The sequence below is a fragment of the Artemia sp. Qi Xiang Cuo genome, unplaced genomic scaffold (assembly GCF_049724085.1).
Source record: "Artemia sp. Qi Xiang Cuo unplaced genomic scaffold, ASM4972408v1 HiC_scaffold_2985, whole genome shotgun sequence".
In the NCBI taxonomy this organism is placed as follows: Eukaryota; Metazoa; Arthropoda; class Branchiopoda; order Anostraca; family Artemiidae; genus Artemia; species Artemia sp. Qi Xiang Cuo.
The window spans coordinates 251,193-271,880 of NW_028300380.1; the positions used below are offsets into that span (position 1 = coordinate 251,193).

Consider the following 20,688-nt stretch of genomic DNA (forward strand, 5'->3'; position numbering starts at 1 on the left):
CAGTTAAATGTCAATATTTTGGAGTTTTTCCATTAAAAATACATTTTTTTTGCCATTGCATTACCGAATGAAGTTAAGGATAATAAAGATAGAAATGTACAAAAATTTAAATCTAATTTTCGAGTGAAAATACAGAGAACCGCAATAATAAGAGATAGTAATTTTTTTATTTCTCTTAATAGTACTTTTTTTTGCCCATTCAGTAACAACCACCTTTAAGGATTTGTCTTATTTAAAATTTACAGTTTTCTAAGATTAGTAGTAGTTTTATAGATTGACAAAAATATTAACATAAATAAGAATTGATCTATTTTTTAGATTTTAACTGACAATTAAATTTTTTTTAGCAAAACGTTTACCACCATAATGTAATTAATTTACTTCGAACAGAGGGAAATTATGTTAAGCTTCTGTTTATAATTTAAGTTGGACAAAAAACTGAACATAAAGAGGATGTTATATATTATAAAATGTTTCACTTTCACTTCCATTTTTTATCTAAGCCATTAACTATCAAATGGAAAGATGTTTAATAGGGACAAGGGACCGTATTTTATTCGTCGTATGATCATTATAGTTTGAAAAAACACTGAAAAGAAATCTTATGCGATAGATTTGTGAGTGTTTAACTGACAAGTCAAGTTTCTTAGCCATGCGTGGACCTCCCTAATTGAACTAGAGGACTGAGAACTATGTTATCTTAGTTTAATCTAATTGTGCTTTATTTCGCTGAAAAACAAAAGGACATTCAATAATCTGATACATATTAGTTAGTTTTTAAGTTTCAATTACATTTTTTTAGCCAATCCTTTACCCCCATCATGAAAGGATCTGAACAAGAACAAAATGCCCGACATATCATTGTTCTTTGAGTATCTTTGGAGAAAAAAAACACTAAAAAACCATATTAAGAGATATATTCGTGAATTTGTGACTGAAAATTCCATTTTTTTTGCCTAGCAATGACTTTATAATTTCTATTATATTAATTAGAGCCATGTAACAGTATTTTCATCTTTTTTTCATTTGAAAAAACAGTTATAAGAAATCGAATGATATATCTATTGTATTTTTTCACTAACATTTAAAATTATTTGGCAAGTCTGGACATCCCAAATTATAGTAACCGTATTAGAACCATGGGAACGTTTTATAATCGTATTTTGCGTGTTGTAGCTATACTTAACAAAGAATAGCACTATTAATAGCGATTTTTGTGTGTTTTTCAATGACATTAACAATTATTAAGAAACGCCTTTAACTATCCCATATATGGATCTTATTTAAAACAATTGAACCTTATTTTCATCATATTTTGCGTATTTTCGTTGGAAAAAACACTGAAAAGCCATCTTTATTAAATGTTTTGGCTTTAGCTCGGCATATCTTCGATTCATTTTCATATCCTACAGTCAGCATAGGCATATATTCTTTAGGCTCACACAGTTCAATATAATTTGTAAAAAATTCTTTATATCCGCCTTCAAGAAGATATATCTCTGGCCAATGTAGGGCCGGATAGTGTTCTTTATTTGCATCACGATCTTTATTTCTTAACCCTTTCAGTCACCATGTTCTCACATGAGAACATCACAGCTTCGCTTGGTCTTCTTGGACCCTGTAGGTGGCAGCGATACTCGAGTATGCGCTCCATAATAATAAGTAATGCGAAAAGACACTGGCGAAGTTTCAAACCGATGATGCTAAATTCTGATTTTTAGCAGTATTTTGAAGTTGTTGCACATCCGTACTCGAAAGAATGGATCTACCAGGTATGTTTTCATGCATTTTTTTTACCAGATTTACCATGAAAATACGCGAAAAAAGGGGTTCATTTGTCCTTTTCAGTTAGTTACCCCATCTATTAAAAAGTTTACCTCGCTAGTGCGTTGGATAGATGCCGCAGATTTTTTCGAAGTAGCGTGTTCTTGGGTAAGGACAGTGTGACTTGATACTAACTTTTCTAGTTCAATAGCAGAATATATGGTACAGTCAGAGGAAAATACTTTTTGTAGTATTATTTGAAAACATCCGTGATAAATTTTTCCTGACATGTCGCTATTCTGGAAAAGCGACTCACTATCTTCTTTTCCAGGTCAATCCAATGATAGAACACGTCGAGTTCGTCACGCTGACATACTGACTGTCTTGGACGCGATCGACTCAGACCTTTCAGAGTTATCGGACCTACCAAACTCAGATGACGAAGGTGAAGATTGGGCGTCAGTAAATCTATCGCAGCCACACGATACGGATGAAGATTCATTATCGGAAGTTGAGGATGATGAGCCGCTCCTCCACCCGCCTCCGAAAAATTGAAAACGCAGACTCGTATGGAAGAATGCGATCTTCTCGAAAGTTATCAACAATGCCGACCCGGCGCCGCCGCCACTTGGTCCCGAGGAGCCTAGAGACTACTTCAAAGAATATTTTGATAGTGAATTTTATGAGTTAGCCGCCGAGATGACCAATCTTTATTCTGTACAGAAAACCGGCTCAAGTTTGGGTACAACAGCCTCTGAAATAAGAAGGTTCATAGGTATTCATATAGCGATGAGTGCTTTTAAATTCCCAAGGTATCGCATGTACTGGGGTAGTCGGACTCGGATACCTCTAATAGCAGACGCCATGAACTTCAATAGGTTTTCGCGTCTCCGAAATTTGTTTCATCTGGTAGATATCCTCTCTAAAGACCCGGAGAACACCGATCGCGTATGGAAGGTTCGTCCGGTTATAGACCGGGTCCTGAAAAAGACAGAAAGCATCGTACCTTCTGAGTATGTATCAGTCGACGAGCAAATGGTGCCGTACACCGGTGCATTGGACATAAAACAGTATATCAGGGGGAAGCCAACACCGTGGGGCATAAAAATCTTTATGCTTTGTAACAGTAACGGCATCATACTCACTTTTGATGTTTACCAGGGTAAGAAAACTATCCTGACGGAAGAGCAGAAGCAGTTCGGACTGGGACCTGGAATGGTACTAGCTCTTGCTGGTCGCGTCCAGCTTCGCCCGCATACGAAAATATTCTTTGACAACTTTTTTACGAGTATTCCGCTCCTTGAAGAGCTTGAACGGAAAAGTATGTATGGCACCGGCACGATCAGAGCGAATCGAGTTCTGGGCGCAAAGTTGGAATCTGATACGTCTCTGAAAAAGACAGGAAGGGGGGCGTTCCACGAGCTCGAGAGTGGAGAAGTATGTCTGATCAAGTGGATGGACTGTAGCTCGGTGATAGTCACTTCTAACATGATTGGAAGCGGCAACGTAAAAAACGTGATGAAGTGGTGTAAGAAAACGAAGACAGAGGTACAAGTGACGCAGCCGGAAGCTATTGCGGCTTATAACCTGAGTATGGGTGGGGTTGATAAGCTTGACCAGATGGTATCCTACTATAGGACCCTCATTCGATCAAAAAAATGGACTTTGAGACTCGTATTCCATTTGATCGATCTTGCTGTAGTCAACAGTTGGCTTGAATATGTCGAGATTTGCAAAGCACAGAATATGAGACAAAATAACATTGTCGATTCGTTCACCTTCCGACTCGACATAGCAGAGACTCTCATTATGTCTGAAGACACTCCTAGAAGAAGAGGCCGACCCAGATCTCTTCCTTCAAGCGAAGAGGAGGAGAGTGATGAAGAAGACTCGGTTGCCGAAAATCGTAGGAAACGAAAACTCAAATTTCGTAGGCCCTGCTCCGCCGTGAAGAAAGATTCCTTTGCTCATTGGCCAGAAAAATTTGCCGCCCAAAACAGGTGTAAAAATGCCCCCTGTATCATGAAGACTAGGTTCATGTGTACCAAGTGCAACGTCCCACTTTGCCTGGAAGAATCGCGAAACTGTTTCGCACAGTTTCACAAACCTAAAGAAACGTAAAAGGATCATTGTCAATTCAGTTTCTCGTTTTTTGTACTATATTTGAAGTCTCAGTTTTTCATTGGTTTTATACTGTATTTGAATAAATTTGGTCACACTGTCCTTGCTCAAGTACATGGTGGAAAAGAAAGAAGACGTTCAGAAAAAAATCTGAAAAAATTCCTGGTAAGTACTTATCCATCACATGGTTGACTTTCGCTACTCTCATAATTTTGACCTTCCAGGCTAAAATTCGTGACTGAAAGGGTTAAGAAACGAGACAAGTTGGGCCCTCTCACCGAGGAAAATTCACAATGAAATATAAGAATATTCCGCTTTTCTGCATTGAGTTCAGGTGTCAGGTACGGTGGAATTCGTGCCACTCCACGACCATCAAGATACTCCTGATATATTGAGTCCTTTGTCCATAGATTGGCAGCGTGTATAATATGCCCACCATTAAATTCGAAAGGGAATCGACAATCTACCACTTCAAACTTGCTTACTGCATCATTAAATTTACCCCTTATCAAATCAGCTAAAGTATGACATGATATACTTTTCAATTCTGGATGTTTGCCAACTGTCAGGGGAAGCGCATAAGATCGAGTACAATCTCCAATTAGATCACTATTATCGGAACAGCTTTGAACTGCTCGCATTATTGTGTGATGCGACATATCCGTTTCGGTTTGACTCCGAAACAGCTTTTTAACAACTGTTTTACTGGTCGGTATAACACAAGGAAGACTCTCATCTCTACTGGGATTTTCATTTTCTTGCAAATCGGACTTTCGACGTTTATTCTGATGAGGACTGGGATGACTTCGTGGGGGATCGGGGCGCTTAAAGCATATTGGGGTTTGCCGGAGGGATTCTTCTATTGTTTCCAAATTCCGGCTAGACAGAGGAGATGCAACGACATTCGATGGAAATGTATCTACCATTGAAAGACACCTACAAATAAATAAACGATTATAAACATTTCAATCAAGTATGTACTCCTGAGTTCCAGAATGCAAAGAGAATGTTGCTGGAACAAGAAAAAGGGTACAACCGAATTTTTCGAAATTGATCGTTTGGTTGGCAATAGTGTGTCATTTTCTGGTTAATAACTAGAGTTACAATTAATCTTGAGTTTCGCATTCTTCAAACGAGAAAAATATAACCACTGAGCTTAAGTGAAAATTAAGTATGGGTTTTTATTATTGAGTCGATTAGACAAATGAGCAAAACTCTTTAAATAACTTGTAGGGGCAAATCATTCAAATAACAGTTAAGGCCATTTTTAGGCCAGTTATGCATAGCCGTAGGGGCCTACAACTCGCTAATAGGCCGAATGCTACATATATCCACGATTTTTCTAAAAAAAAAAGAACTAAGAATTCAGACATTTTTTTAGGTAAGGAAGCTGTCTTTTTCCCTCCATAGAAAAACCGTCTAGTGCTTCTACTAGATCGTTGCTGTGATAAAGCTCTTTAAGGTTGACTCCATGAAGGATACTCTTCCTTAACTTACTTATCTGTTTGACTACATTTCAAGACATACCGGAAAATTTTCTTTTACGTAATCGAAATCACTATTCAATTTATAACCCAGACATACAAGAAGAGTATAAACGTGGAGTGCGATAAAAAAAACAAAAAAAAAACACATAAGTGAATAATACATAATCAACGAAAATCTCATGAAAATCTGTTAATCTCATCGTCAATCAATTCGTGCAGGTAAAATATTTTCGTTATCGGCAACAGCTGGTTCCAAGCCACAACAGTTAACAATGACCCTTTATTTTTCATTTACTTTCATGATGATAATCAAATAAATATCTGGTGTTCTTCATTCCAATCAAAACCTTAATAGAATAAAAATAATAAAAACATGTCGCCAGAGTAAACAGAATTGCTTCAGATCATTCCCTGTGCCTATCCATTCTTCACATTTTGAAGTTTTTTTTATTTGCCAGCTGTGTAGCACAACTATGTTCCATGGACGCAATTAAATCGTTGATTATAACAAAAGCAGGCACGTCAATTGGGGTGGTGAGGGGCAATTGCCGTTTCCCTTGCCCAGATTTATCAATACCCTTTTTTGTTTTTTCTTGTCAAAAAAATTGGAATAAATTACCCCCCCCCCCCTTACGATTTTGAAAAGTAAATTTTTTTTTCCCCTACATTTTCGTAAATCGACGCCCCTGACCAAACTCCACTTACTAAATTGGGTCATTTTGGATAATTTTCAAATTAAAACTAGATTTTGCTTGAAAGAGATTTCTAAATTGTGATAATTAGTGAAGAAAGGCTTTGTTTTTCCAGAATTAAAAGAAATACCAATCCATACACAAATCACCAGTCAAATCTTCCAATTTTTTTCAATCGCATTGTACATGTTTTTCTGTTGACAGAAAACCGAAATATTTTCATACTTCGCCGACTGAGAGCCTCTTTTGGGTTAGTTACCTTTTAAGATAGTTTTTTTCATAACGACAATCAGTGTTGTTCCACAGGCGCGTAATTGAACACATCCTCAAGCCAGTCAAAAAACATATTACAGATCAAACAGATTTCAAACTTAGCCACTTTCAAAACACGAGTCAGACCAGTGTGGCCAGATCGTGAACAAAAAAGTAAGCCGCAGCCTTTGAAAAACAAGCCAAAAATAAGCCAGACAATTTTTTGCCCAAAATCTAACTTTACTTTTAATGGTGTCCAAGTTTTGACGGCCGTCTTATAGAAATACTCACCACTATTCAGGTCCTTTGATCCTACTGGCATTATCAACCTTTCAATTTGTTCCCTGTTTTGCGGAAGTTCAGTTCCAGTGTAGAGATTATTTTGAGGCTGCATTTAGTAGAATTGTGATAAACCGCTACCCCATGTGGAACTCTAGAGACTTTACAGAAGTTCCCGCGCGCGATGCTCAGAAAATGCTCGACCATGCTTACTTTCCTGTCCAACAGTTTGGGGAAAATTATTGACGAGGACGCCCACTGGCTCAATTTCTCCTGTGTTAGTTCAAGCACTGTCCGTGTGTGCGCTGCAATTTCTGTATCCCATAATTTCACTGAGTCGGACCTCCGATTACTATAATGATACTCTGTGACCAAATGCAACACAACTTACAATGCCTGCCCCAGGCCCGGGGGGGTAGTGAGGACCCCTAAATTTTTGCTATCTGACTTTTCAGCAATTTTTAACTTATTGGCTATCTCAAATTTTTGATTGGATGTATTGGGGGTCAAAGAGCAGGGAGGGGGACTAGGTGCCCTCCAATATCATTTTACTCTAAAAAACTGACCTATAACATTCAATTTCCAATCATCTAAGCCATCTATGAAGTTTTTACCAGCATCCCTTCAATAAGATACACAAATTCACCAGTGTATCCCGGACAACACCTGCCCCTGGGCCCTGGGAGGATCTGTTGACACTGGAGTTTTTTTTATATAATCGTTGAACTATTTAAAAAAAAAACTATCTCAAAGTTCTTATCGGATGGGTTTGAGGAAAAAAGGGAATGGAGGGGAGGGGGGGGGGCTAGGTGCCCTCCAATCCCTTTTGACGCTTAAAACTGAACTAGGACTTTCAATTTCAAATTAAATGAGCCCTCGTTGAAGTGAATATGAGCATCCCTTCCATAAGACTCATATATGCCCCCAGGACACAACTTACAATGCCTGCCCTGGGCCCTGGGGGGTTGTATTGGCACCAGAATTTTTGTTATATGATTTTTGAACATTTTTATTGGATACATTTAAAAATTTTATTGGATGCATCAGGAAAAAAAGAGGTTTGGGGGGGGGGGAGCTGGCTACCCTCCAATATCTTGTGATGCTTAAAAAGTGAACTATAACTTTCAATTTTCAATCAAATGAGCCCTCTCTGAAGTTTATATGAGTATTCCTTCCATTAGGCCTAATGCCCAAAACCTCCCCCCCCCATGGAAAAAAATTCATACATATTTCTCAATAGCAAATACTTTATATAAACAATGGACAAATTTCAGAACTTAAATACCTTTCTCCAGGGGTTTCGTGGGGTCAAGTAACACTTGTAGTTATGTTATTTTAACAGATTATATCTTTTAAAAATCAATATTTTCCTGGTTAATTTTTATTATAAGCCTAAACTGCATGAGCAGACTGGAAGAGAGTATGAAGGAGTTGAATTCAAATTTAATTGGGGATCAATCACCCCAGGGTTAAACTAGAATTCCTCGCCTCAAAATAGGAACAAATTGAATCCCAAACTGCAATCCATGATATCAAACAGCTCTTAAAAAGGGAATTTAATGGATGTGCCCAAGTATATGTTGATTGATCTTTAAGTGAAGAGGGATGTGGAAGTGGATGCTTTTTAAAAGAGCTCAGCCTATGCATTGTGAAAAAACACAAGGCAGGGACCAGCACACTAACAGCTGTAATCAAAAGTAGCTGCAATCAATTTGTGCTTAGAGATCCTAATGAAACTGAAACAGAACAATTAACACACAGTAATATTCTCTGACTTCAAATCTGCTCTCTATATCTTATGAAACACAAACATTGAAACGCTGGGCACATGCCTACATCATACCACAGAAAACCTCAGCTGCCTTGGGAGATTAGGTTTTGTTACTAAATTTCAATATATACCTAGTCATCTAGGTAAAGAAGGACATGAAAAAGCAGACAAGATAGCAAAGCAAAAAGCCAAATGGAACCAGTGAAATCTCGAACTATAAGGGATACAACTAGATTATGACTAAAAACATGGCTTGAATTAAAGCCACTAAATTTATCCCCCTTTCCGACCAGCATACAATCAGTCTGGTTCAACTGCCCATGTTCAAATACAGCTAACTTCAACCACCACTCTCCTTCATACAAAATAAAGCAGCCAAATGGAGAAGTTGCAAATAGCCCATTTTGCAGGTACTGTAAAAACACAGAAGAAACCCCTTAGCATATACTATTGAACTGCAAAATACTGGAAAGAAAACTGCCAATGGATCTAAACCTACAACACCATATATAGTAGGTCAAAATACACTGACTATATTGAATTAGATAAACCCTACTATGATGTTACCTCACATTATTAGCTAATAACTGATTTACATCTTTCCATATTCATCCACATTTTGAATATTAATAAGCAGTGTTTACAACAAGGCGGTTTACTATAACAGTAACATAATTTTTACAACAAGAGAAACTATGTAGTAAGGGATTATCTCATTCAGTAAAAATTGAATTCTCCCAAGAAGAAGTGTATAAACTTATCATGAGAAAAGAAGAACAAATTAAAGATTTGGATCTATTGTCAACCCAGCCCAGAAAGAAGAGGGGTCAATGATCTGATTTTCAGGACACTTGCCTTGACTGTCTACAGTTGATTGATTTAATTTAATATAACAATGGACCTTGTTTATTTCAAAATCTGAAAGGTTTTTTTCTAAATAACAAAACTATAGGATAACTTCCATAGTCGCTGTCTGTTAAAGCTAATGTCTCATGTTTAATTATCAATTTTGTGGTCAAGATTTGTAGACTATTGGCCAAGATTGATAATTCTGAAAATTAGTAGTGGTCAAGATTAAAGTCTCAGCTGCCAGGTAAAGGACATACTGCATTCTAATCAGAGATACAGATCAGATTAGGCACTGGCTAATCACTAGGAGTCTTACCCTATAGGCCTAGGCTACAGCAACAGTAACAAAGAAATCAGACATCAAAGCAAGGGTAACTCATCTACTTATCCTGCTTCTGTACTTATATATCTCTTTCTGATATTTTCATTAGTATTATATGGTACTTTATTACATATTAGCTATTAGCCTATATTATATATAACTAATTTCTCTAGTATTTAACTATAGGCTAACACATTGGGAAAAATGAATAAAAGTGAGTCTGAAACAAGATTGATTGCTTCAGGTTTGCTTATGTCACAAGCTGATGCTCATCACTGCTAAAAATGGGGGTGCAAACCAGTCATGTACACTAGCTATTTTCTGTGGCATGTACCCAATTTGCTGGTAGCCAATGCATTGAGCTACACACCTCAATGCTTTGGGTACCCCCCCTCCCCATACCAGGTAGTAATTATTTGTTTCATTCACACTCATCAGCATATACTGTACTCCGTCACCATTGTAGCGATGTAACAAAGGTTCTGGAAATCATGCTTTTATAAATAACGGTAAAAACTGGTACCTATCCATATACCCTAGAGAGCAGCTGTACCTCCTCAAGATATAGCATAGTCGGACCTATTCCAGGTTTAATGTAGTAATGATTGTGGGGTGTAGCACTCAAATTCATAGGTACAGATCCTGTGGTGTACTACTGCAGGGGTGAAGTAGTACATTATGTTGATGGTAGTACATAAAACAATTAATATCCCCAACTGCCCCATAATGATTTTCACTTTTGCATGTATTATGAGAAAACCAATGACCAATTTGCTTCTTCCTTTGAGCATATTTAAACTGATGTGATGCAAAGAAAACCTCAAATATAAATAAATGTATTTTCTCAGAATAAGCCTAGACAAAAAGTGAAAATGGGTTGGGGGTACCCAACATATTGGGGGCAGTACCCAATGCATTGGGGTGTGTACCCAGTCGGCTAGGCTGTGTACCCAATCTGTTTGTACAGAGATACAAACCACAGAAAATAGCTAGAGCGTACATGACGACTCCTGGACGACTCACATGAACTGAACAGTTAAACAGGATCTGTAGATGTTACAGACATGCCTGTTATGAGTTTGATTCCTGGCGTTATTCTATACTAATAAATAACAGCTAATATATTGTACCTTCAGCTGTAGTTCAACCCCATGAATTAATGGCTAATGCTTTTTATGCTATTGTTACGAAGCCCCGTGTCTCTTAGGATTTGAAAACTTCACCGCAGTTAGATTCGTATTTTGACCATAGAGTTAAAACGTGATTTTGACCTTTCGTGAGCATTCGTTCGTTCGAAAATCGGATGGATTGCCAAAAAATATAAATTCTTCCCGAAAAAGTAAATCACGCCAAGAAATAAGCCAGCTCAAAATAAAAATAGCCAAGTTTAAAGCCACAAGCCAGTTCCAAAAAATTTTTCGCCAGTCGCCAACAAAATAAGCCAGTTTGGCGTAAAATAAGCCAATCTGGCCACAACTGAGTCAGACGGTAACTGATCCAAGTTTATTATCGGCAAGCGCCTAAGGAAGTAGACACGCCTTGATATACATTGCCATCTATTATTCTAAATTTTCATTTGAAAAACGGAAAAACAACCAAGTCTACCTGGATGGCATATTGATGTATTGAGGGGCAACAAGTTCCTGCCTTGATAACAGCTAATTGAAATTTGAATTCGTAATTTGGACTCTTGTCAATACTTTACTTACGAGGAAATAAGCTTCAGGAGCAGTGCATTGTTAATCAGAGATAAATCATTTTTATATTACCATATATCCCGGGGAATAAGACTAAGAAAACTAAAAAAAAGTGCCAAAATAGGTGAATCATGTCGAAAATGTAAGAATCTGTACGAAATGGGGAAAATACTGAGATGCCAGGGCTAAAAGTCTTAAGCTCGGGCCTGTGTACATGTTTGCTACATAGTATGAGGTGTAATAACATCTTTTAAAAACTAGTCCCAAAATTCCTTTGAAGTAGGCCTTTTACAATGAGAAAATAAGTGCATTTCCAACTCTTACAGTTTAAAAAGGGTGTAGAGGCCATATCGTTGCTATTACCAACCACAAAAGGCCGTATCGTAATTTCCACACTTTCGAGGTAATTGCCAAAACCAGTCCGTAGTGCCGTTCTCTAAGGAAGGATCAACAGAATAATGTCCAGGCCAGGAGGATGGAAGCCTGATTGAGCATGCTTTTCCTTGCTGATCTTCCCTTCGAGAGCATCATGGTAAACAGTTTTTGGCAATTGTTTCAGAAGCTTTAATATATCAGATACGACCTACAAGCATAACAGCGACGATGTACATTTTAGAGTCAGGATGACTCCAGAATAAAAAATTTACCAGCCCCGACAGACCTAGAGTTCTACATATACAGTGTTCTCAGATAATGTATTACCAGCAAATTCTGTAAAAACTAAGCATCAAAGCGGACAATTTTTTTTTGAATGATGAAGGAGAAATATACAAAATGACTTTTGAGTTGCGCAAACAGCTACGCAACTCACAAAACAGTCTAAACGTTAAACATGTTTTTTCGTCAAATGATGTTTCTTTCTCAAAACTTGTTTCCGAAAATACTCCAGTCAAATCTTTTAAGCATCTGAACATTTTTATTTGCAAAAAAATTAAGTTACTAGAACTTACGTCTTACTTCAATATATACAACCCTTTAAGAACTATAAAGAAAATTGGCTACATAAATCGAGATAAAACTCACGGAAAAATTCACCAAAAAAATTTAAACAAAAACAAGCTTCATAAATAAAAATTCCCTTTTACAGTTTGAAAGTTGAGCATCTCAAAGGTCACCTCCTGGTGGTAAATTTTGGTAATTTTTCTTGAAATAAGCTTTAAGTGTATAATATGGCTTCTGAAGCGAGGGAGCATCCACTTTCCATCACCTGGTGTACATCTAACAACACCAAAGGTGCCACACGGTTCCCAAACGCTTGTCACAATTTCCTCCACGCTTGGTGCCACCTGGTGTATGTGATTTTTGCAGGTGAGCATTACCTCGTTCTGAAGATCTTTCTATGTATATAAGAGATATCCCAACAAAGAAATAGCTTGCATCCCCACTCCTTGAAACGAGATTAGGGTCACTAATAATTTTTTTAAGAATATAAATTATGATGAATCTAATGAATCAAACACTAAAGCGAAAAGTCGAAAGAAAAAACCCATGTTTGAATACAGAAATAGGAGTACCTTCGAATAGACTGTCTTGAGGGACGTTGCGTCTTTGGGACAAAAGTAGTACTTCGCTCGGGCAGGGTTGGTGCTCTAGGTATCAATTCGGAATTCTGAGGATTTACAGGCGGCTGGACAGTGATCGGTGCTGAGAGAAGTGAGCTGAACTTATCACTTGGATCAGCAACTGTTTCATCGTCACTCTCCAGAATCGCAGATGCCAAAAACCCGTCATCTTCTTCACATGATATCTATAAAGAAGGTAGAAATAATTGAAAAAAAGAAGAAAAAATGACAAAAACAACATCAGCAGGGAATTACCGTTCCTTGTTTTAGTTCCATCCTTTTCGTCCACGACACTAATTTCCCCTTTCTCATGACAGTTTGAAACATAAAATAAGCAAAAGTTACATTTCCAAACCATAAAATTGAAAAACATTTAGGAGTATTAGAAATTATGCCAGATTATTTCAGAATGATTGCTGATATAGACAAGTTTCTGAATCATGAGCCACGGGCCAGAGGTGCTTTTCACCTATGAGGGTGAAACTTTTCCCCTGGTATTCGAAACAACGTTTAGAAACAACTCATTTAAAATGCTTAAAAACATATATAACGTCAGGATAAATTTCTAAATATATTACTTTTAAAAAGATTGAAAAATATATAAAACCGATCCAAAAAGCCATATTTCTTCGACCAAACAATAAAAAGCCATTTGTGGATATGATTTGAGTTTATTTCTTATTTTAACCATTTCCTGTTTCTACTAAGATGGAGTTATCCACGTTGCTAGAAGGTTGAGAAAAACAAAGAAAAAAAAATAGAAAAAAGAAGATCGACATCAAAAGAAGAAAACGAATACTTTTTCCAGGGATTATATTCGAGAAAACTTAGTGAAGCATTTTGTAAATATCCAACGTATTAATCAACAGAACCAATGACAGTGTTTTTTTTTTTTTTCACGTCCCCAGATTTTATGATTTGTTCCAGAAAAAAAAACAGAACATCTGACTTGGCAGAATTTTTCCCTAGTTGATATTAATTATAAATCTAGAAATGTCTGCCCAAAAGCTGCTAAATAGCCTTTGTCAATTAATATATTAATTATAATACATTATGTTATTAGAATACAGGATTTCCGTTAAAAAAGTATCCACTGGGACTCGTAAAAATACCCTTATAATCAAGGATTCATAATCAGATTTATAACTGAGAAATTGCCATGAAATGCAGCTGGAAGTAGAAAAGAGAAGGCTGTCAAAGGAGCATTTACAAGAAAGTTCTTTAAGTATTTGTTTCAAACTTCCCTTGGTGCTAAGTTCAAATATACTAGTTAGGGAAACGATATTCCAGTCTTCCAAACAATCATAAAAGAAGTAGTGTTTTAAAATGTTCAAAAACAAAACAGCCTTTGTCATAGTAGTAGTTTTGTATTTTAGAAATACTTCAAATTTCCTGCGATGGTTTACAACATCCCATCCATATTTTATTATTTTTTAACGTTTTATTTGATAGAGAACAGTTTATGTGATTGTAAGCTCACAACAGAAAACATGCCAGCAAGACTTCTTTTTCACTTAAAGAAAAAAAGTCAATAATGATGCAATTCAATGGCATGGGACTGTTCCTATATGCAGTTCAGATATTTTATTACCATAAGACATACTAAAAGCTCAAATATTCGGGGTTATCTCCCCCCTCCCATTGACATATAATCCACTTGACATAAAATTAGGAAACATATTGAGCCCGATCAAAGAGTGATCTCCTCCTATGACTGCAAATGCAATTGGGGGATGAAGATATATCCACTGAAATGTTTAATGATTTTACTCTTTCTAGTCACTGGCTCAACTGCCCAGATTGAAAATCAATTTCGAAATAAGCACTAGAATAGTGATTACCGAAGAAAACGTGCGGCTAAGGCGCAAGTGACTTTTTCCGTCTATAACAGCCTTTGGAGATTTCTTTGGTAACTTAGAATCCAGTCCATCACTTTTGCCACCCGAGTATCCACTATCCTGGAAGCTAGGGCTCTTTGGAGGACTGAAAGGGTTACGAATTGGACTGCTCAACCGCACTGGGCTGTTATTCAGCATGATATTCGATTTGCTTGGACTTTGGATTGATAGGCCTCGACGAGACGGACTTCCTAGACGATACTGCAACGAGCGACGAACTGGACTAGTGTGATTTTGTCGTCGAATAGGGCTGCCAAGTGAACTTGCCGTTTTGGCCGGAATAAAGGAGAAACTAGTACCTAGAAATTAAAAATCTAGTGAACGAAAGGCCACGAGAAAAATCTCATTAAGACTGACAGGTAAATCTTTCGATGAAATTCAATCCTTTATATCTAGCAGTTTAGGACATGAATGAATTGACAATTGTCTATGTAAAAAAACAAGAACCGAATAAATGTCAATTTTTTTTTACCCTAAATCAAACAATTAGTTGTTAAATCTTTCAATAATACGAACCACTCAATATTTTTCATGCAATGGTTCCAGCGAACGTTTTGATACATCAAGGGTTCTTTTTCACTTCTATGACTATTATTGATCTTTACGACAAGACGTGCACTTTGCAAAAAGGGGCCATCTTTTATGAGAGAAGATATCAAATAATTGTCTACAATTTTTTTTGAGAGGTTTCGTCGTCATATTGCTTTACTACCTTGGGAAAGGAAAATGATCCTTCAGATTAATCTTGAACGATACATCTTATTAATATATTTTAATATATAATATATTTTTCTTTTGCTTTTAACTACCTCCGCGCTTCCTGCGAAGAATTGATGGTACTTGTTTATTATACGCCACTCACTCAAGTTTACGTGTCTAAAACTCGAGACAAACCAGTTTCTTCGTTATTTATTTTTTTCAGCTTAGCGTGAGGAAAGACAAAGACAAGTGACAGAATAGATGGGAAGTATATAATTTGGGCTGTATATTTGCAAATTAGGGGTGAAGGTGGGGTGAAGTATTTAGACAGTTTGAAGTTAGAATACAATTCCTACCTCACAATATGCAGAATAATTGTACCTAACACTTTTTTAATGCAGACCCGCTGTACATTACCCCCCCCCCCCCCGCCATGATGTTCCGAGGAAATTGTCATGATCCCCCCATAGTACCCGGGGGAACGGCTATAAGTTATGAATTTTGTCTGTTGTTTACATATAGTTTCTGTTATTTGGAAGTAAACAGACGTTTTTAGGGAGGGACAGTTTGCGCAAGGGGATTTTCCACGGGGAGAATTTTCCATGGACACGAAAGTTTCCGAAGATGAACTTATAAGGAGAAATATTACACGGGAGAATTTGCCAGAACTCTTATATCAAATTTATGTTACTTTCTCTTTGCCGATTCAATTTAACATCTAGAGATGTTCCGGGAATATTATCCAGGGTAAATTTTGAGAGAGGTCAAAATTACCTGGGAGATTTTTTTGTGGGAGGAGGGAGTTCCCAAGGGGGAAATTTTCCATGGGAAAGTTTTCAGTGGGAGCAATTCTTCGTGGCAGAATTTTTCGCAGGAGATATTCTCCATGTGGAAATTTTTCGCGGGAGAAATTCTTCATCAGAGGATTTTCCGTGGAAGAAACTTTCCATTCGGAGGATGGGATTTCAATGAAAAATTTCCTGTTGAATGAGTTTTCCGGCATGATTTGAAAAAGATCAAACATTAAATGAAAGACAAGTCTTTTTTTTTCACGGATCAAAAATTCTGAAAAAAAATCCAAGTCTGGTAATACCAAAAATATACAGTCCGCTACCACTAGTATTTTCCGCAACCAAACCTTAATTGCATTCGTCCTCCAAGCCAAAACTTCTAAAAATTGTAATAATTCATTAAGGCCAAGATTCTACAATTGAATCCCTAATTAACTGTAGACATACTGCTTTTGGTGTACAGAAAATGGGCCTAAAATCTACTTTAATTACTAATCTATCTGCCCGTGAACAAGCCCTAAAAATACGAGTAAAATCTCTGAACTGTAACGCCCCCCATCTTCTCTGAATCCTCACGCCCTCTAACCTAAAACCCCAATCATCTAGCGGAAATACTTTTGTTCAGAATTCCTGTTTAAACATTTTCATATTTTGTACGTCGCTTTTCAACACCACATTTTCGCAATGGCGACCCTTACCCTTTCTTCAACTAGAATACTAAATAGTTCTCCTCTTGCTTTATTTTAAATTCCAGGTAGTCCCGTTCCTCTATAAGGTCCAGACATCAAAAACTAAAAATTTCTTCCTCATTATTAACCCTTCTAAGTCTTACTCGTATAATTATTTTTAATCCCTTCATTTAATATACTTTTGACATAAACGTTTAAGACTGTGTAGGTTGTTCTTACTTCTAGCCATAAGAACAATGTCATTGGCAAAAACGAGCATATACTACTATTGATAACTCACAGACAAGCTCCACGCTGCCGAGGTCAACACACCTACGTAGAGTCAACCTCGCTTTATTCAAATCTTTACTCTTTAAACCCCTCCCATGACATTCCAATTTTCTTTAAATACTCCCTTATGACCTCTTCCCAGCCCATTCAGTAACGACCTGTTTTTCGAATGGCTATATATTCGCAAGCAACACTACAAACACTTGTACACATGTTTGATTTACCTGATGATAACACAAGCAGTGTCTATGGTGTTCCACGCCTACTATTTATGTACTAGCGCAATAAATTTTGAAAACTTTTTGGACTGTTCTTACTTTTAGTCATAAGACAGTGTTCCTAAGACAGTTTTCATAAGACAGTGTTCTTAATTTTAGTGACAACAATGTCACTAGCGAACACAAATATATATTCCCATTATAATACCATAGGTGTTCCGTTTTAATTACAAACATAATCTAAATTATAATAAGACAATTATCCACATATCTCACTCAATCTTTAATAAAACGATATGAAACTAAATAAAAATATCACTTCATATTCCCAATCTCATCCTCAAAGATTTGCCCCTGAACATTCTGATCCTCTCGCCTCTCTTTACAGGAAATGCTTTGCAGCGGGATCATTCCCGAAAGCCTGGAAAATTGCTCATGTGGTCCCTGTGTTAAAGGCAGAATCCACCTGACTAATGTAGGATCGTATCGTCCAATAATTCTGCCGTCCTGCGTAGGTAAAGTTTATAAAAGCGTCATTAATAAGACCCTTTACCAATACATGATTCCCATGTGTTGTTGGCAGACACGCAATGCGGTTTTCGCCGAAAACGATTTACATTAGACTGTCTGATTGCGCAGTATCAAGAGTGGTTTGAGCTCCTTTCTCAGGGGCACGGTATTCGTCTTCTCTCTTATTCGGAGATAATGAGAGAAGTCTTCTCTTCTATTCGTTTTTGACATCTGAAAAATCTTTGATCGTGCATGGCACAGGGACTTCTTTGTAAACTGAAAGCATATGGAGTTGATGGTCGACTGTTCATTGAAGGTTATCCTCGACGGCTTCATATCAAAAGAACACCCAGTCTTATCAGGAGTACCCCAAGGAAGTATTCTTGGGCCAACTCTTTTCTTGGTGTTCACAAACGACCTAGGGGACAACCTTGTGAAGAAACCTCACCACTTTGCTGGTGAAACGACAACAAAAAGATCAGTTGCTAAGGATGAAGGTCCCAGCGAACCCCACGAAGAGCTTCAGGCTGACATGGAGAGAATTAAGAAGTGGGCAGATGCGTGGCTCGTCAATTTTAACGCGTCAAAACGAAAGAGCTCCTAATTTCTAAGGCGCATAATATGAGGGCTCATTCTGACTTCGTCTTCAAATGAAAGGCAATAATACGAGTGGATCTACTACGCCTACTTGGAGACATTTTTTCTTCGGATATCTCATGGACTGAGCATCTCAGTAAAATTAGATCATCTTACTCCAAGAAGCTAGGAGTTACCCAAAGATGCAAAAGTCTCCTGCCTGATGAGTCTATTCTACCACTAATCATTTCGTACATCAGACTTGTCATGGAATATGCATATCCTCTCTTCGCTGGTGCAGCAAAAAGTTGCATCGCTCCACTCAAACGGATTCAAAATCAAGCAATTAGTGGAGCAACCTCTGGTAACACGATAGCTAAAACCCCACAGTTGATTTAGGAACGCTTCGATGTCGCTTTCATGTCTGTTTTCTTCAAGTATATGTATAACCCTCCATCAGAGAAGCTATCGAAGCTCGTTCCTGATAGAGCAAAGCCTTTGCGATCAACTCACCGAATTACAGCTCGTCAGGTCTACCTTGATCAGGGTACTCCCCGCGAAGAATATCTGAAAACTAGTTTCGTTCGACGATCGGTAGCCATATGGAACAGCTTGCCGGCAGAGGTAATGCCGGAAAATCCTGCCCTTCACGCGTTCAAGAGAAGGTATTACAAATACCTCAGTGTTGGAAAATGAGCTAATGTCCTTATGGGTTCCCCCCATAAGTTATCACATAAGAATACCTTCCATTTGTCTACTAAACTTGCAATTAAAGTCAAAAAAGCTCTGACTCAAATAGCTTAATAAAATCTATCATAAAATATATGTCCAATGTCAAAAAGAAACAGGTCTCTCGAGGATTAATCATTATCTAAAATATCTCAGATGTGTAATCAACACATTTAAATGGATATCTGTGACAACAAATGACACAATATAAAGTACTACTACCTACTAAGCCCTATTTCTATACTTCCTTGCTTAATTTAAACCTTATATCCTTCTGTGCCTCCCTTGACCCCAGGGCATCGACAAGGATTCTTAACCCCTCAAATAAACAAAAACGTCAGTAATAATTTTACTAGCCATTGCAATTCTGCTAACACAAAATAGCTACTAACGAGGGTTAGTGAAATTCTCTAGCTATTCCAATCTTTATTGGTGAAAGTTACTGATGAACTTTGAGTTTAAAAATTTTAAAAATTAAAGTTAGCAAACTTTTTCATTTAGGAAATGTTGAAGGTTTTTTTGTTTTACCCTTTTGTTTTGTATTATTATAATTGTTTTGAAGTTAGAAGTGTTTTATGTTCCATTTCTATTAAAATCTTTTCTTTCACATGACGGTTCTTTTTTTTAATTAACCGTTGAAATAAAACGTTTCAACAGATTTTTAGTAACATTTTTAGTAACAAACTTTGATCAGGGGACTATGTTGCTGGCAAAGTTGGCCTGAGAGTTTTACTACCCTTATGAATTATGGGTAGACTGTACAATTTGGGCATAGAACTGTGATGAATAATAAATTGTAAGTAAAAGCAGTGATCGAAAGATTATTTAAACCTTTGGACCTAACAAACATAGTCTGATGTAACCTCCATTCACATGCTTTTGTCGGCAGCTTGGGCCTTCGGCCTTCACCAATGACTGACTAAGGCTTTCTGCCCTCAAAAATATAGCAGAAACCACCTCCTCCCGGTCACTTCGCTAGCTAAGGTAGGCAGCTAGAGCCTTTGGCACCCACCAATCACGGTAGAAGGGTACCCCCCCCCCAACAAAAAAAAAATCAAACCAACCACCCCTCCAATAAAACTCTTATGTGAACATAACAAAATGCATTAAAAAATATTATATGACTATTTTCAGGCTGAAATCCATTTGGAGAAAATGCTTTCGTGTGGTTGAAATTGAAGAACACCCAGAGGTCACCAAAATAAGGCACCAGCAATATCATTTATATTACGGCACAATTTCCAGCTGCATCAATCTAATATTAGGTTTTGAGTTAAATCCGCAAAAAGCTTCTTACCGTTCTTACTGTACCTGAAGATATTTTTTATTTCCAAAAATGTTCATTTTATAAATAAGACTATGTCTTTTTAAATATTCGAAAAGGCACCAAAAGTGGCTAAATAAGTGAGAGAATTCCTCCAACAATCTATTTTTTATATTGAAATTTATGCTTGTTGTATTATATTGGGAAATTCAGATTTTCATAAGCCGATGTGACTAAGGTTACTGTAC

The 20,688-nt window shown here is 37.2% G+C and overlaps 1 protein-coding gene across 1 annotated transcript; it reads right to left on the reverse strand.

The window, feature by feature from the left end:
• Window positions 1–1,308: 1,308 nt before the first annotated feature.
• On the reverse strand, window positions 1,309–17,116 carry LOC148938741 (M-phase inducer phosphatase-like). The gene is made up of 5 exons (XM_089107569.1): window positions 17,017–17,116; window positions 14,638–14,993; window positions 12,749–12,981; window positions 4,142–4,821; window positions 1,309–1,559 (listed from the first exon to the last, which is right to left on the reverse strand). The coding sequence occupies exons 1-5, from the start codon at window positions 17,114–17,116 to the stop codon at window positions 1,309–1,311; spliced, it is 1,620 nt and encodes a 539-aa protein (XP_088963695.1).
• Window positions 17,117–20,688: the final 3,572 nt, after the last annotated feature.

Coding starts and splice junctions, on each gene's coding strand:
- LOC148938741 (XM_089107569.1), bottom strand. CDS start 17,116: ATGACATTGTTCTTATGGCTAGAAGTAAGAACAACCTACACAGTCTTA. Junction 4,822..12,748: donor TCAAGACAGTCTATTCGAAG/GTACTCCTATTT, acceptor ATTTATTTGTAG/GTGTCTTTCAATGGTAGATA. Junction 1,560..4,141: donor GAGAGGGCCCAACTTGTCTC/GTTTCTTAACCC, acceptor GGTGACTGAAAG/GGTTAAGAAATAAAGATCGT.